The sequence below is a fragment of the Hippocampus bargibanti genome, linkage group LG13, assembly GCF_051943395.1.
Source record: "Hippocampus bargibanti isolate YZ-2025 linkage group LG13, ASM5194339v1, whole genome shotgun sequence".
Classification (NCBI taxonomy): Eukaryota; Metazoa; Chordata; class Actinopteri; order Syngnathiformes; family Syngnathidae; genus Hippocampus; species Hippocampus bargibanti.
The window spans coordinates 7,091,781-7,107,655 of record NC_142746.1 but is presented as its reverse complement, the minus strand read 5'-3'; the positions used below and the strand labels follow the sequence as shown (position 1 = coordinate 7,107,655).

At 41.6% G+C, this 15,875-nt stretch overlaps 1 protein-coding gene and 1 non-coding gene across 3 annotated transcripts; one reads left to right on the top strand and one right to left on the bottom strand.

The window, feature by feature from the left end:
- The first annotated feature begins 98 nt into the window (after positions 1–98).
- Positions 99–170, top strand: trnaa-ugc (transfer RNA alanine (anticodon UGC)). The gene has a single exon. It is a non-coding gene; the product is annotated as a tRNA-Ala (tRNA).
- Positions 171–600: 430 nt separating this feature from the next.
- slf2 (SMC5/6 complex localization factor 2) lies at positions 601–14,636 on the bottom strand. 2 transcript variants are annotated; one of them, XM_089012342.1, is made up of 20 exons: positions 14,033–14,636; positions 13,194–13,561; positions 13,051–13,090; positions 11,617–12,752; positions 11,029–11,099; positions 10,838–10,945; positions 9,670–9,837; positions 7,324–7,429; positions 7,170–7,257; positions 5,924–6,065; positions 5,490–5,577; positions 5,221–5,397; positions 4,152–4,246; positions 3,991–4,078; positions 3,791–3,907; positions 2,903–2,980; positions 2,734–2,820; positions 2,528–2,596; positions 1,543–1,636; positions 601–1,453 (listed from the first exon to the last, which is right to left on the bottom strand). In XM_089012342.1, exons 2-20 carry the CDS (start codon positions 13,551–13,553, stop codon positions 1,434–1,436), a joined length of 3,132 nt encoding a protein of 1,043 aa, XP_088868468.1. In that variant the 5' UTR covers positions 13,554–13,561; positions 14,033–14,636; the 3' UTR covers positions 601–1,433. The 2 variants fall into 2 exon arrangements, with proteins under 2 accessions (XP_088868468.1, XP_088868466.1); XM_089012340.1 differs by having other exon boundaries at positions 601–1,636; positions 14,033–14,633.
- Between the last annotated feature and the right edge of the window lie 1,239 nt (positions 14,637–15,875).

Sequence of the window (15,875 nt, the reverse complement as noted above, 5' to 3'; positions counted from 1 at the left end):
GACATTGACAATAACCTGAATAAATTACATTGTTTTGTGACACGATCAGAAAATGTGATTGTAACTATAATATAATACTGTCCTGTATGTCGGCATGAGGGGATGTAGCTCAGTGGTAGAGCGCATGCTTTGCATGTATGAGGCCCCGGGTTCGATCCCCGGCATCTCCACAAGTTTTTTTTGTATTCAATTTTCGAACGACATCGCTTCACGTGTGCATGCTCTAAAATACGATTGAATCTTCGTTTTTTAAATCATGTGGCATGATTGTACACGTCATCTTTGCACGTTAATGAAAATGTAAAAATGTTCACAAAAGTGCAAATGTGGGCGGGAAGAAGCAACTGCAATTTCCGACCTTCAAGCTTGATGTATTGCCATTTGGGAATAGGCTCGCTCTTATTCCTTTGTTGCAATTTGTATAATCTTAACACTTTGGAAAACACAATGAAAATGTGTTATTTTGCAGTAACACAATTTTATCGGCTTTGAGAGATTTTTGTTTGATGATGTGTGTTCAAAATGTGTTCCAAACATTATGGGTGTACTTACCTTAATTGGTTTCCACTAATAAGAATTGCAGGACTGAAACGTAAAAGGCTGAGTTTTCTGTAAACAGTTTATTTTCTGTCTCTGAAAACAAATGTATATATTTCTTAAATAACATTAGGATCATAAAAAACAACTCCAAGCCCTAGAGGTGCAGAAAAGAAGCAACTTTCAATGAATACAATTCTATACAGTATTTCAAAAGTAGGAAACGCTCATTTAAATATAAATTCAGAATATTCTGGGGATTATTTACTTATGGCATTTTTAGGGCTGCCCATAGTTTTCGAGTGACATGTCGAATAATCCACATGTAACAAACAAGCGATAGGTCTCACCGGCTGACTTAAAATAACTACCTTTTAGGTACAAATACGTATAAAAATATATTTTAAAAAAACATGACTATCCAATACACACGAAAAGTTCAACGGTTAAGATTCCTGAGTTAACCAAATAGAATACGACCACCTGAGGAAAAAAAAAGAAAAAGGTTTTCCTCGAAAACTGCCCAAAACATTTGGTGCACCAGTGCATTATAACAAGACCCAGAATGTCAACACTGCAATCGACAATAACACAAATTAAAGAGCTCGGAGAATTAATAATACATTCACAATACTGGCTGCTGCGAAACTGTACTGAATATTACGGACAGCATATGTGCAGTTTGGACATCAATGCTTCGTGTCCTTAATCATGCTAAGCAATGCAAATCGAGTTTTAATCTTGAGAGAAAATGACCCATTACATAATGTTAGAATGCAGCAAAGACCACCTGTTTTGCTTCTTTTCTTCTTCATGACTTCATGTGCGTAAACCCGATGGCAACTATTTGCTCGTGCGTCTGTGGCGAGGTTGAAGCGCATGACTGATTGCTGTTGTTATTGCGCTCGGCGCCTTCCTCCTCGGGGAAGGAGGAATTGTTGCTCAATTTGCTCGCCTCCTGCTTGTTCACTTTTTCTTCTGTTTTCTCTTTTTCTGCATTCTCACCTCCAATGCCGCCCTCATGGGAGGTTTCGCTCTCCTTCTGGCATTGTGTCAAGCTTCCCACGGACGAGGGCTTCCAGTAGTCGCAAAGCTTAGACTGTGAGAGACAATGAGAATTGTGTGAGTGAAAAAAAAAATGAACATACATATTTGGAGAAAAAGATTGAGTTCCCTTCCTTGTTAACATCGCAAAGAAAAGTTATCTGGAGAGGCTTAATAAACAATTCTCCGCTAATGACTGCATCAGTGTGGAATCAGGGTATGGTATCAGTCACCATCGCCCCAAAATGAGGGCACGGAAAAACCGACTGTACCCTCTGCACCCTGCCCACCATCTTCTCCAGCTACTCCTCTCAGGCAGGCGCTACCGATCTACGCGCACCAAATCCAGCAGACATTTAAACAGCTTTTTCCCCCTTGCCATTAACTCTCTAAATAGTAACCCAAATATAAGTGTATAGTGCCTCTTTGTAATTTTGCACAAACCTATGGAACAGCATCCCGTTAAAATCATTGTAGCTCAAGCTCTGTACTCACTTGAACCACTGTTACTGACAATATCATATCCAGCAGGAGACACTTTCGATTAATTGCACACGTGTTGCACTACAAATACAGCGACTGATTACTTTAAAATGGTTCACGGATTTTCTACACCAACTGTACAACGGTTATCATATTTCATTATAGCACTGATCATTTTAGCTCTGCTTTAGACTTTGCATAGTTGTTCCTGAGAGGTACCACTTACCATCGTATCATGTTTTTTTATGATGAGACTGGAGCAGCGTGTTCTCCCAGAGACAAATGCCTTGTGTGTTCTACACACTTGGCCAATAAAGATGATTCTGATTCAATCATTATTTTAGAACAGTGACATATTGGCTTTTAAGGGATTTAGGATGGATTGTGGTTGAACGCGGTTGCATTGCGTTCAATTTTTCTGAAAATCAAGTCGGTGTGAATGTCATATCAAGAGCAAGTTTACATGGAGAGGCTGGATGCGCTGGAGGATCATCTGCCACTTGGTGTAGATCCTGGCAAGCAGATCCTTCACCTGGAGGACAGAGAAACAGACATATCAGCGCTAGAAGCTTAACTAAGTGTCCACATGCGATTATGTGTCAGTGACAAACCATGAAAACATTTCAATCGAGGCGGACAAACATCGCACACGACAGTCACATGGCTCACCTTACTCCTGTACAGACACTTTACGCTCTCTCTGATGTGACACATGACGTGCGCTCTCAAATCTGAGCAGAGAGTCAGCAGGTTCTCCTGAGGCGGGGGGGCAAAAGCAAATGGGGACGTGTCGGTGAGGACTGCGACGCTGTAAACGCAAACCTTCGACTCCTCATACCTTTTGATGGATTGGGAAGTAGTGGAAATTGGAGGCTTCGTTTGTCAAGGTCAGAAGGCTGTAGCAAAGGTAGTACGACTGGAAGGAAATTGGCATTTACAAATGCATACAATTAGAATATCATTATAACAGGCTTTGTTGTAATGCGCCTACATGTTGCCAGGGTACCGGACGCAAACTCAACACTGTTATTTAAAGCAGTGTGCTAGGTGGATATTAAGTATTGACTCATACACTGCCAGACGACGTGCAAAAATGTCCACTCCATTGCCAGGGTTTTTGTCATTTAACTCAAATTGCACAACCCATAGAAAATTGAGTTTTAAGACTACACACACATTCAATGTAGTGTAAGAAATCTTAGACTCTCTTTTTTCATCAGAAGAAAAGTTATATGGGTCTGGAGTTATCTGAGCTTGAAATGGGGGCGGCTGTACAAAAAGCAAATGCTGGCCCCTTGTGGGAGAGAAAAAACACTGCCAGAGGTCTGACCAGCGCTTTATCAGCACCCTCGCAAGAAAAACCAAAACCCGAACAAATTCGGGAATGGCGCTCCACGTCATGCTTTTCAATTCCTGAATAAATTCGGGAATGGCAGTGAACGAGTTCAGTATTTTTGACTGAAAAGTGTTGGAAATTTAATCTATCCACCCATCCATTTTCTTATCCACTTTATCCTCACTATGATCGCGGGGGATGCTGTAGCCTATACCACCTGTCTTCAGGCAATAGGCAGGGGGGCACTCTGAACTGGTTGCCAGTCAATCGCAGGGCACACAGAGACAAACAACCATTCGCACTCACACTCACAACAAGGGACAATTTGGAGTGTTCAATCAGCCTGTCATGCATGTTTTTTGGGGGCATGGGGAGAACATGCATTCTCACCTGCTGATCCAGGAGCATTGCATCCTCCTCTGTCGAAGTCACGCTGGATGTGGGAAGTATGAAACGGCGGAGGGAGAGGGGTTGCATAGCAGGTATGTACGGCTTGAGCGCAGCAAGCTATGCATAGGACAGAAGGACACAAGTAAAAAAAAAAATCACAACACAAAGTTCCGTTGAAATTAAAGGTGATAAACAACAACCTTAATTTCCCTGTCAGTTGGCCGGTATCGGTTTGTTCCATCTAAGAGTTTGGAGATCATCGACAGACTAAGATGCTGTCGCAGGCAACTATGATAGGGAAGGAAAGTTCAGGGATGGCGTCATGACAGAATTTAGTCCAGGTGAAGAAAACAATTCTTACTTCCCGCGAGTGTTGTCAGGCAGCAGTTGAACCAGAAGGCACATGTTGTGGTGGTCATCCGTCACGTTGGTGAGGGTCTGGCACATTCTAGGGAGCTAGAGGTCATAAAGACAAAAATTAAGCGCATTCACAAATTATAACGTGCGCTCTGTTGACCAACAGAGCCTTGTTTTCACGTAAAATCAAGCTGGCAATCTCAAAAATGATGACGAGCAAAACACCATGATGCAAAATAGTTTCACAAACAAGACACACTCAAGACTCTTGCAACAAAAAAAAAATCAGTAATAGGTATACAGTGTGTGTATACAGTGGTGTCCCCCTAACCCCACCACTCCATTACCCACCCAAAAAAAAGAAAAAAAATTGAATGTGGCTCCTTCTGCTGTGCCCACATGAGGGCAAGTTTAAGACAGGCACACAGATAAACTGTTCAATGAAGTGCTATTGTCCCTATTAATGCAAGTGGCATTCATAGTATAACTACCAACTCGTCTCTCAGATCATCAGTACAGCACTAACATTCTGATTCAACACAAAAGATAAATTATATATTAGATTAAACTTTGTCTCAGAATGGAGAAATTTACATTACAAAAGCAAAAACAAAATACATATAGGAGCTGCTGTAAGGGCAGCAACACACGCGGCGCCATCTTGAAGTCAAAAACAAAAAACAAAAACAAAAAAAAAGGACACACACAGACAGTCAATCTTAAGCACTTTCCCCACCCTCTTTGTTACATGAAGCAGTTCGAAATGAACCAGTGGATCAGAGACATCATGGTGGAATGTGCATATCTGCTACAAGCTAAGTTTTGAAAGCAAACACGAAGCAGTAGCATCCATTGTCTGAGTACTGTCATACTGTAAGTGTAGATGTTGTTGATGTACTTTGTGTGCAATACGTTACTTCCAATGGTTATCGAACCACACCGGAGATGCGAATTAGCGTACGCATTAAAATACCAAGACTGTAACACTAAGAGGTTTTTTTCTTTCTTTTTTTGAATACAAAGTAAGCTTCAGGGGCCGCTGAAAAACAAACGGCAACACGTGCAAAGCTCACCATTGTGTCCCAGTCCCTGATGTTGTTCACGATTTTAGTGAGCAGCGTGTTAATCTCCACACACGCCAGTGGAATGAAGTGAGCATCCAGTGCCACTCGAGCTATCACGGTCAGCAGCAAGAGCAGCTCATAGTCGCTGTATGCCTTTGGACATACGCTCATGCAGTAAGACAGGTACTGTTTCGGAAAAAAAAGGGAGATAATGAACTCTGATGTACTGTACTTTCTCAAGGACGGTGTTGGAAGTGAATTCTGCCTTCTCTTATCACCTTAAAAATGTTGTTGCAATTGTGTTCCGGGAACATGTTGCATTCCTTGTTGGGAGGGGGACCTTGGCGGTGAATGTAGCCGTTCTTCCTATTTCCAAAAACAACACATGCAGTATTTCACCAAAATTCGTACAATGGTGACATTTTTGGGTGAATGTTTTAAAAGATTGTAAGAATAACAATAAACATTAACTCATTTGCTGCTATTCCCGAATTTCAAGCTCAGATAACTCCAGAAGAGTGTAAGGTTTCTTACGCTGCATTGATTGTTTATGTAGTCCTAAAACTCAATATTCTGTGGGTCCTGCAATTTGAGGGACAATGACAAAAACCCTGGCACTGGTGTGGACACATTTTTGCACATTGTCTGGCAGTGAATGAGTTAGTATAATGTAAGGAAGTCATTTGTGTTTTTGATAGAAAACACAACTTACAGCAAGTCTCCCTCGGTGAAAGCAGGCTGCAAGTTTTCAAACGGGAACAGCGTCACAAATGCAATGCCCATGTTCATCAGCACCAAGGTTAAGTCAGCCAAAGTGGGCACCCACACGGTAAACACACGGCTTTTGTTCTTCACTGAGAAAGGCAGCAACAACATCAAATGAAAACATGAACACATCTTATGGTGATTCTCGGGTTTAGGCGCAAAGGGATGTAAAAGGTCCAGTAAATTGTCTGAAGAATATTTACGGTGAATTTTCATGGAAAGTTGTAAAAGCTGGGAAGTTTTGGAATTGTATCAAAAATTCTTCAGATACAGTGATACCTCGGCTTACGAACGCATTAGCTAATGAACTTTTGGCCTTATAAACATTAAATTCGCGAGAATATAATCTTATACAAACTACTTTTCGGGAAACACACGAAGCACCACAATGGCTGGCGGACTAGTTTTCCACACCCACTTTCTTTTCGTGCACCCAGTGCAGACGTGGTTTGTTATCGAGTGGAGTACTTTTGCCTTTGTTGGGGGACCAAAAAAGACCCAACCACAGGCTAGTGTTAAGACAAAGAGGACACAAAAGAAAATTACGGTCGAGCAGAAAAAGGAGATCATCGAAAAAAAAACGAACGAGGTGTGCGTTTGTGTGACTTAGCGTCCCAGTAGCAGTACGCTAAATCGACCATTGCTACGTGTAGCTAAGGGTGTTTCTGTGTTGTCTAAGCAACGGCCTCAGCCAATAGAAGAGGTTGAAAAACTTCTGTTGATTTGGATTTACGAAAACCATCTAGCAGGAGACCGTGTGAGTGAGGGTATTATCGCGTAGAAAGCACGGCAACTTCACTCGGATATCATCAAGAGGCAACTACATCAACGACCATCACAAAGGTAAATAAAATGACTTTATTATACGGTACAGTTTATTTCTTTAATTACAATACAATAGCACATTTCTTATATAAAATAAGTGTAGTTTGTGTAGTTTTAAGGCTTATTTAGTAGAAAATTATGTTTTATGGGAACCTGGAAATGGATTATTCTCATTTGTATTGGTTTCTTATGGGAAATAAATGTTTGGCAGACGAACTGTTCGCCTTACACGCACTTTTTGGGCACCAATTAAGTTCGTAAGCTGAGGTATCACTGTATCTTTATAAAATATGAATTCAAATATATAACAATTGCAAGTTTCAGAGAGTTTTGCAAACTCCAATCGCGGGGAGGGGGAAAGTACTGACCGATATTGTAAGCAGCTGAGCTGGCGATGTCACAGAGAGCCCGGAGCATTTTATCAGACAACACCCTCTCAGAATGCACTGACATCATCTAACAAAAAGAAAAAATATTATTTTGTGTTTTGTTGAATCGTTGGTTGTAGGGGAAAGGGCCTACCTTAAAGAGAAAATCGGTGATTTGAGTCGGGCAGGGTGACTGAGAACAGTAAGCTTCCTGGAACAAGCCGACATTCACGTGCAGTTTTAGCTGAGCTGGGCTGGACCTGGCCACAGAGAACAGAAGAATATGCAAAAAGTGATTATATATATTTATATTATTAGTTGTGAGGGTCCAAAAAAATGAAAATTAGCTGGTGGTGGATCCGCTGATAGATTTGGCTGTTCCGTCTAGCGACGGTAAACACAAGTTTCACCTCAAATTTCACCTTTTTTTTCCAAGATGGCGCCCGAGTAGGCAGCCATCAGCAAGTGATCTCATGAGCCTTGCTTTTTTTGTTGTTTTTGTCTTGTTATTGTGTTTTCTTTTGTCACTTTATGTTGTTGTGCGTCACATGGAACGGATACAGATTGTTTTTCAGCATTTTTGGCCACGACAATCATCAAGGAGGAGACTGTGCTGAGCGGTTGCGCCTTTTCGCCAGCATGAATATGCCAGTACTGTTTTTGAATGGGAGGAATGTCGGAGCCATTTGACTGCCATCGCTGGACACCACAGGGGCCATTGTGCTTTTTTGCGCCTTTAATGGGCAGCATCTTCACAGCCCCGCTCTGTTCAGCGGAAAGGTCAGTGCTGTTGGACAGTCTGCGGCTGGATGGATGCATGGCTTGAGGAGCCTGCGATAAGAAGAAAGCAGCGTCAGCGCAGAGCGCCGATGCGTATGTGGAACTATCGCTGCTTGGAATTGAAGCGGATTTATGTGGGACAGGAGATGTGAGGCAATGTCTTTTCATCAAGGGATACTACAGCTTCGTGGTTGCTTTCAACATATAGCTTGTATAATTAGACATACAAATTCTACCATGACGTCCCTGACCCACTGCTGAAATGGATGCTTTGATCCTCTCCTCTTTTATCTAGAACCGCTCCATGTCATCACAAAGAGGGTACAGCAAGTCCTGAAAAATGAATGACTCTGTGTCTTTGTATTGTCATATTTGTTATTTTTGTTATTTTTTACCCAAGATGGCGGCGCGTGAACACGCAGCGGCTCCCCTCCCCCGGCAAATTGGCGTTTTCATGTTTATGTTTGTTAAAGTCATTATATGTGCCTTGCATGCTGGGTCCGAGAGGACAGTAATTTCATCTGTGCTGTATGTCATGCATGTTAGCATATTTGACAATAAAGCTGACTTTGAAGACAAGCGTTGAGAAATGAAGGCAGCGGTGCCAAAGATTTTTTTTGTTTTGCATCATAGAAGTTGTTTTGATCAACCAACATCCGGAGCCTGGTGTGGCTTTACGACACTTGACATTATTCGATAAAGCCGTGTGTGGCTGCTCCAAACATTGAGGGCGTTTGAACAACAAAAAGATTTTTAGAAGCTCAATGGCAGGGGTCGGGAACCTTTTTGACTAAGAGAACCATAAAAGTAAGATTTAGAAATGTTTTTCAGTGAGACCAACACGCGTGCGAGGGCGCTCGCGCACGTGTGTTGATCACCATTAACACGAATGGTTTTCCGTTCCTCACGATTGTTAAAAATCCAGCCAAACGATCGGAATGAAAGTCAAATTGCGGGTCCATAGGCGAAGTTACTGCTAGCTAGCCTGCACACGGTTCATTAGCTTCCACACTTGCTATCAGCAATATACTTCTTGCAGAAGTATATTGATGCTAACGTTAACATGGGGTTCAATCATTCGATTCAATTGATTCGTTTCATCGATCGTATTGTTTCACTGCAAATTAGAATCCGAACCTTTTCTCTTCACAAAGGTGAATCCTCCAGTGCATTCAAGCTGAGGAGTACTTGTCTTTTTTTTCCTCGCGTCAGGCTCATTTAAAGGGCCGTTTACCTGTTACAACATGATGGCCAGTATCATCCAATCAAAATTGCACTTTCCGCCAACCTAAGTCAGTGTCATCCAATCAAAATAGCGCTTTCCGCCAACTGCAGCCCCAACAGGAATTGAACAGCAAAAAGGCGAGAATATGTATTTAGTTTTATCGGCGAGCCGGATGCAATAATCAAAAGAGCCATATATAGCTTGCGAGCCATAGGTTCCCGACCACTGCTCTCGGGTCTAAAATAGTAAAATCACAAGTGGAAGAGAAAGAGATGTGTTTAGATTTTTTTAAATAGCCCCCCAAACACATTACGTTATGGAACACAAGAGGCGAAAAGTTGGCAAACAACGGTTAGCTTAGTGCTACATACCGTCATTTAAAAATAACAAGTGACATGATGAAGCAATATGAACAGAATTGAAATTTCTTTGCCCCATAACGTGTTTGAATTGAAATGCGCTTGCCAAAAGTTTGAAGAATAAAAGACAGCCCACCACAAAAGTGTTTTCTGCGCTGTACTCTGCGGTTTGACTGCGCATCGTCTGAGTTGCAGCGAATCCTGATTGAAGATCTGACCGAACTTGTCAAGGTGGAACACCATTTCTCCGGGGGGCACCTCTCTGATAGCAGTGGATTCCAGGGAGTCACGCAGCAGGAATTCCCTGAAATAAAATAAGTACATAAATTAATTAAAAATTGCTATGATCACCATAAATTCAAATCGCCTTGTTTCGGCAAACTATTTTACAGACAGTCATGTTTATATTATCCGACCGCAAGTGCATTTGCGGTCGGATAAATGAAACACATAACGCACGGTGATACCGCTTTCACCACAAAATATTAGTGTCCAAGGCTCAAATTATTATTTTTTGGAAAAAGAGAAGAAAGTACCGCTTTTCCGGTGTACAAGATGCACCTAGACATAAGGCGCACCCCCAATAAATGGTGTATATATAATAATAATAATACATTTTATTTATAAGCGCCTTTCAAATCTCAAGGACACTTTATAAACTTTTCTCATTAATAAGGTGCACCATCAATAAATTAAAAGTTTTCCAAATATAATACAGAAATATATACAGTAAAGTCTCGTTATATCGATATCGGTTATATCGATGGTACTGCTTATTACGATACTATTTCTATGAACGCAAGGAGAAAATTTACATGCCGCAGGATCGGATATACCGATAGTCCGGTTATATCGATATTTTTTCCGACTCCTGAGAATATCGATATAACGAGACTTTACTGTAAATGTTTTCCAAATATAAGATACACCACATGATAAGGCTCTACAATAGAGGCTGGGATTATGCACTACAGGGGAAAATAGAGTCGTGGATGTTGACAATAGTTGCGAAACCTGTTGTGGCTCAATATTATTTCACATATAAAGCACACCTGCGTATAAGGCGCAAGGTCATCTTTTGAAGAAAATCAAGGCTTTTGGCTGTGCCTTATACACCGGAAAATACAGGACATCAAAAAAATTGACGTGAAAAAACGAGTGAATTAGTACCAGTTGTTCATAACTACTCAAAACACTCATGCTAATTCCATTAGCCAGCTTATAGCTTCTTCCATTACATGGAGCATTAGCATTTAAGTGGACTTTTCTTTGCTTTTCTTCATTAATGTTGCGGGACATATTACTGTCGCTCGCTGGAGTCCTCGTGACAGTTCTCCTCCTCCTGGTACTCCACCACTCTCGACAGCTCCTCGTCACAGGAGCTACGAAGCTGCGCCTCGTTCTCTTTTGCCCTTTTAAGCATACGGATGACGGTGACAAAAAAAAAATGTGAACACATCAGTTTTTTACAAACAAGTACCAAAGCGTTCCTTACTTGTTTTGGCAGTCTATCTCTTTTAGCATCTGGTCCAGGCTGTTCCTGTATGAGCGGATTGTCATGGTTGGCTGCAGTGGGGAAACACATACTGTAAGCCAGGGGTGTCAAAGTCATTTTTTGCCGCGGGCCACATTGTAGTTATGGTTTCCTCTCGAGGGCCGTTATGAATTTGGGGAACCCATTAGAAAGTTTAAATCCCTTCAAATATTACATATAGAGCACACAGCAAATTAATGAATAACTCGTTTTCAAATCTGAAGTCAAGAATAATGACTTTTATTGTGGTTGACATCCAAAAATATGAAATTTTGGCTCAGATTTTAGCAATCATCATGGAATTTAACAAGTTTGATTTGCTTTCGCGGGCCGAAAAAAGTGATGTGGCGGGCCGGATTTGGCCCGCGGGCCTTGACTTTGACACCGGTGCTGTAAGAAATCTATTCCAAGCATGAGGTATTCTTTTTGTATACAATAATCACATATTAAATCACAATTGCAATATCAAGAAGAACATTTAGTTTTATGAGTCAAGGGATTATTTCCCCACCCCCAAAAAAATCTCAGAAAGAAAAACTAAATTCTTACAGCTTTCAAAGGACCTCCGGGTGTGCTCGGCTCAGAGAAGTCGGCGGCCTTGTCCGATTGAGCTGGACTCTTGCGAACGCGATTCATCATCTCCTGCAAGGACAGCAGTTGCTCCTCCTCACTGCTTTGGGATGTCTGGGTTGATTCCAAATCTGAAGCAATCCCCAGGCTCAGGTCCAGGTCCTCATCTAGAGAATCCGCTTGATCCATGTACGGCTGTCCAGGTTCTTCACGTCCGTTGAGCGGAAGAGCATGGAGCCGGTGGGACATGTAAGGTTGCCCGGTTTTGTTTTTGTCGTCATGTTTCAGGCTTTCACGCGGAGAAGGAGTAAAAGAGGGACGTGTTCCGTCTTTGGACTTGAAGGATTCTATATTCAACCTTTTCAATGATACAGTTGGCGAGGAAATGTGGATTTGATGTGGTTTTGATGAGGTGAGGCCTTTTACAAAACAAGTAACTCCAGAGTTCTCAGAACTTTGGACGGCGCCGCCGCCCACCGGCGTTTTTTTCCCTGTCTCCTCATCTATTCTGCTCTTGGTGGGTTTCCTCGCAGAGCTGACAATGACGTCTGGAGTAAACAATTCGTCATAGTCGTCAGGAATAAGCTTCCTCCGCCGGAGCAGTTTTTTCCGTTTTGCTTGCGGAGGACCCGGTGTACAATTGAAGTTGGAGGGTGATTCATGATAAAATTCACGCTTCAAAGTCCTGAGCAAGGATTCTGACGAACCGTGTCGGGATTGCTGAGGAGGGCTGAGGTGAAGTGCACTGATGTGTTCTGGGTCAACATTTGCTTTGCCATTTCCCTTACTTGTTGTCTTGAAAACATCTCCGGTGTGCTTGGAAAAGGATACCAATTGGATAACATTAGCGTGATTGGAATGTATTAGAAGCTGCTTGGCCCCTATGAAAGGCTGCGTTGTCACATCGGGTTTGGACTTTGTGGAGGGCAACTGGTCAGGCTTGGATTTGGGCGAGGGATCCAAGAAGGGCAACCACTGATTTGGAATTTGAGGCCTCTGCGACATCAGCGATGTTCCTGAAGGCGTCTTTGGCAGCTCTTTTTGAAAATAAGGCTTCTTGACGCTGACGTCGCTTTCCTCATGCCGCTTCTGGAAGGAGTGGTCCAAGCTTGCAACTAAAGATGTTGTGAATTCAATTACAATGAATTAATCGCTTGTTTGAGGAGACATTAAAAATGAAATCCGTGCTTCTCACTTAGTTTCTGTGACGGACCACTGAGAAAGAAAATATTTCGTGCCCCCAAGCCCCTTACTCTGCTGCGACTATAGAGAGTATGATTTGTCAATAAAACAATAGAAGAATAAATATACAGTCTGAAACAATTGCAATAATTTTAAAGCAAGGGTTTGATGACTTTTTGCTTTTGCTAATTGTGGTTAATTTTCACCAACGACCGAAATCCAAAATATTACCTAGAATGGGTTTTTCACTTGAAGGTGTGGACAAACATTCCTAAAAGAGAAAAGAAATATATATTTTCCATTGTAACACATCGTAACAAGAAGTGTTTTTTATTGCCAGAACTGAACTCATCAGTTCAAATGTTATCATGTACCTTTGTGAACTGCACTTGTTGGACAGAGGAACGTCTTCCCAATTTTGACGTCACTATGGACCTATGCTTTCTCCCATTGTGTTCTGAGAGTGTCCTAAAGTCCTTCCTGGGATGAGGGGATTCGTCGCGGGAAATATTTGCCCGGCCTCTTTGCTCCCCATTGCGTTGAAGCATCGGGATTAGCTGCAGCCCTGACAGCCATTTATGGTACTCTGGATGGTGAGACACCGATGAGCCAACTGGCATCAGACAACAGGATGGCGAAGGTGAGCCGTGGGGCTGGTACAAGTCGGGGCTGAGGAGTGGCAACGTTCTCCTGGGTGGGGCTACGCGACGGTTATCGATCTGAGAAGGTTTCATTGGAGTTTCTAAAAGATGTAAAACACACACACAAACAATTGCCTCAAAAATCCCTCGCAATTGTAAGCTGCTCAGTGGGGTTGGGGCAACGTCACAACAACACTCCTGCTCACCGACGACGTTACCTCAGTGTCGCAGGGCCAATCACGGCGGCCGACGACACTAACCGCCCGACAACTACAAATGATTTGAAGAGTTTGTCAAGTCAACATTCGGGCGTTCAAAATATGAAAGCAGACGCACCCGCTACGATCATTCAACCGTTAATTCTAGCGAACTTCACGCTACCCTGGCATGATAAAAAGACCGTTTTTTCCTCAATCAAATAAGCTGAGCACTAAGGAGAAGAAACAATGTGCAATTGCGACGAAAATAGCGTGCATTGCATTAGATTGGAGCGCACGTTGAAGCTAGCTTAAGCCAGTGAACGCTATCACGAAGGGGCTACATCGGCAATTTTAAAAAGGTCGCGTGCTTACACATGAAGAATCTTCTTTATTTTCAGTCCCAGTTCAATTTTGAGGGTGTCGGAGTACTTCGTTTCAATAATGAGGCAAAGGCTACAGAAGCGGAAGTAGTACCGTGGTTTCAAGTGATGTGTCGTTCGCAAACGAATGGGCTGTTGAGGCCTTCTCTTTGAAGTGAACGGCTGGAGCCGCTTGAGGAGCCGACTTCTCCTCCCGCCCCCTTCCTTTGAAGCCGCAGTGATTGGTCAAAATCCGTGGGAAAAGACGTGTCATGCGTACACTTCACCACGCACGCACACGCGCGAAAAAGGGTACTTCCCTTTCCCCGCCTTTTTTTTTGTGATGTAAAAACAAGTGGCTTCCGACAAACAAATATACGCGTTTTTTTTATTATTAATTTATTAGTTTTTCTTGCCAAACATCATATTCATAAATCTAAATTTTGTGGGAGGAAACCCCTATTTGTAATATTTCAAAATGAAATGAAACTATATCAGAAAACAATTCAACTATCTGCCGACCCAAATGCTATCAAAACACATGATTTGTTGATGAAATATGGCATAGGATGATGTGATTGCCGAATTCATCTGGTGTCCCCCCCACCCCTCTCTTTTTTGTAAATTTCACTATGTTGTGCAGACTCGATGGAATGTTAAAACCCCTGGCACCCCCTTTCCCCCGCTCTCTCTCTCTTCTAATTTGTTCTTCTCTCCTCTTTTTTCTTCTTGTAAAATGATTATCTGTCAGGAACTCCTATTTCCTGTGCGATCAGGTACTGTCTCATACGCGATTATGTCACCTAATGTATGCCAACTATTTGGAAAGTATGCAGAAAGATTTGCTGAGACACACCTCTGATGTACTTTTAGAAGCTCCACAAGCTATTCAAAACCAATGGTTTTGTCTACCTTTGTTGTGTTTTGTTTGCAGTGTTGTTTGTTTGTTTCTGTTGCTTTGTATGTTTGCATGCCATTTGAATAAAAAAAAAAAAAAAAAAAAATACGCGTTTTCGCGTTTTCTTCTTCGGCTTTGCTCACTGCAAAAACTGCTCCATTCTGCACGCGAATTGCACTTGGTGCAATGAAATATTTGTCAGTACAGTACAGTATTTTATTTTGCAAACGATAGAAATGAAGTTCTTATTTCTTTTTAATTCAGTTGGTTTTACATTCATTTGTATTTTTGAGGATGATTTTAATGTACGTATTTATATAAAATTTTATTTCCGAATAATTTTTTATACAATGTATTTGGCGGGTGCCATTTAATATAATGGAATTTACATTCGACAATGAGACTGGTTTTTTTTTTTGGTAGCATAAAATTCTGTACCATAAAAATACTCTCCCACGATCAAGGCTAACATTAAAATGTTGCATGTTCATTAGCATAGTGGTCAAGTATCAAAAATAAAATAAGCTTTCATTCTAAAATGTCTATTTAATAAGATTCTAAGCACTCACACTCTCATTTGCAAGTAATAAGAGTACACATGAAAGAATGGCAACGTGTGCTCAACAAATAATTGCTAGACCCTAAATTTAACTGGGACAATTTTATGATTTATTCTTTTGCTCTTTTGATAATGGATTTGGCAGCTAGTACAGCGTTATTAGCAGCTCAGGCCACTCATTCACTGCAGGACAACATTGCAGACATAACAACATTGATGCTGTGACACGCATTAAAAGAGCGCTAAATCTTTTCGATTCAGCTAGTTAACAAAAAGTATGCAAGTTGTCAGCGTCTTAATGAAGACAGTATCATTGTTACAACCAAACACTGCTTTAAAAAAATATGAAGGTACAAAAAAGCGCAGTGTATTTTTTGACATGGTGACCGTTTTTTATAT

What these genes read in the sequence shown, in the direction of transcription:
- slf2 (XM_089012340.1), bottom strand. Translation starts at nt 13,553, where the DNA reads ATGAAACCTTCTCAGATCGATAACCGTCGCGTAGCCCCACCCAGGAGA. An exon ending in GAGGACTCCAGCGAGCGACA is followed by an intron (nt 9,838 to 10,837) that starts GTAATATGTCCC and finishes ATTTTATTTCAG; the next exon opens with GGAATTCCTGCTGCGTGACT. An exon ending in TTCACCGAGGGAGACTTGCT is followed by an intron (nt 5,578 to 5,923) that starts GTAAGTTGTGTT and finishes TTTTGGAAATAG; the next exon opens with GAAGAACGGCTACATTCACC.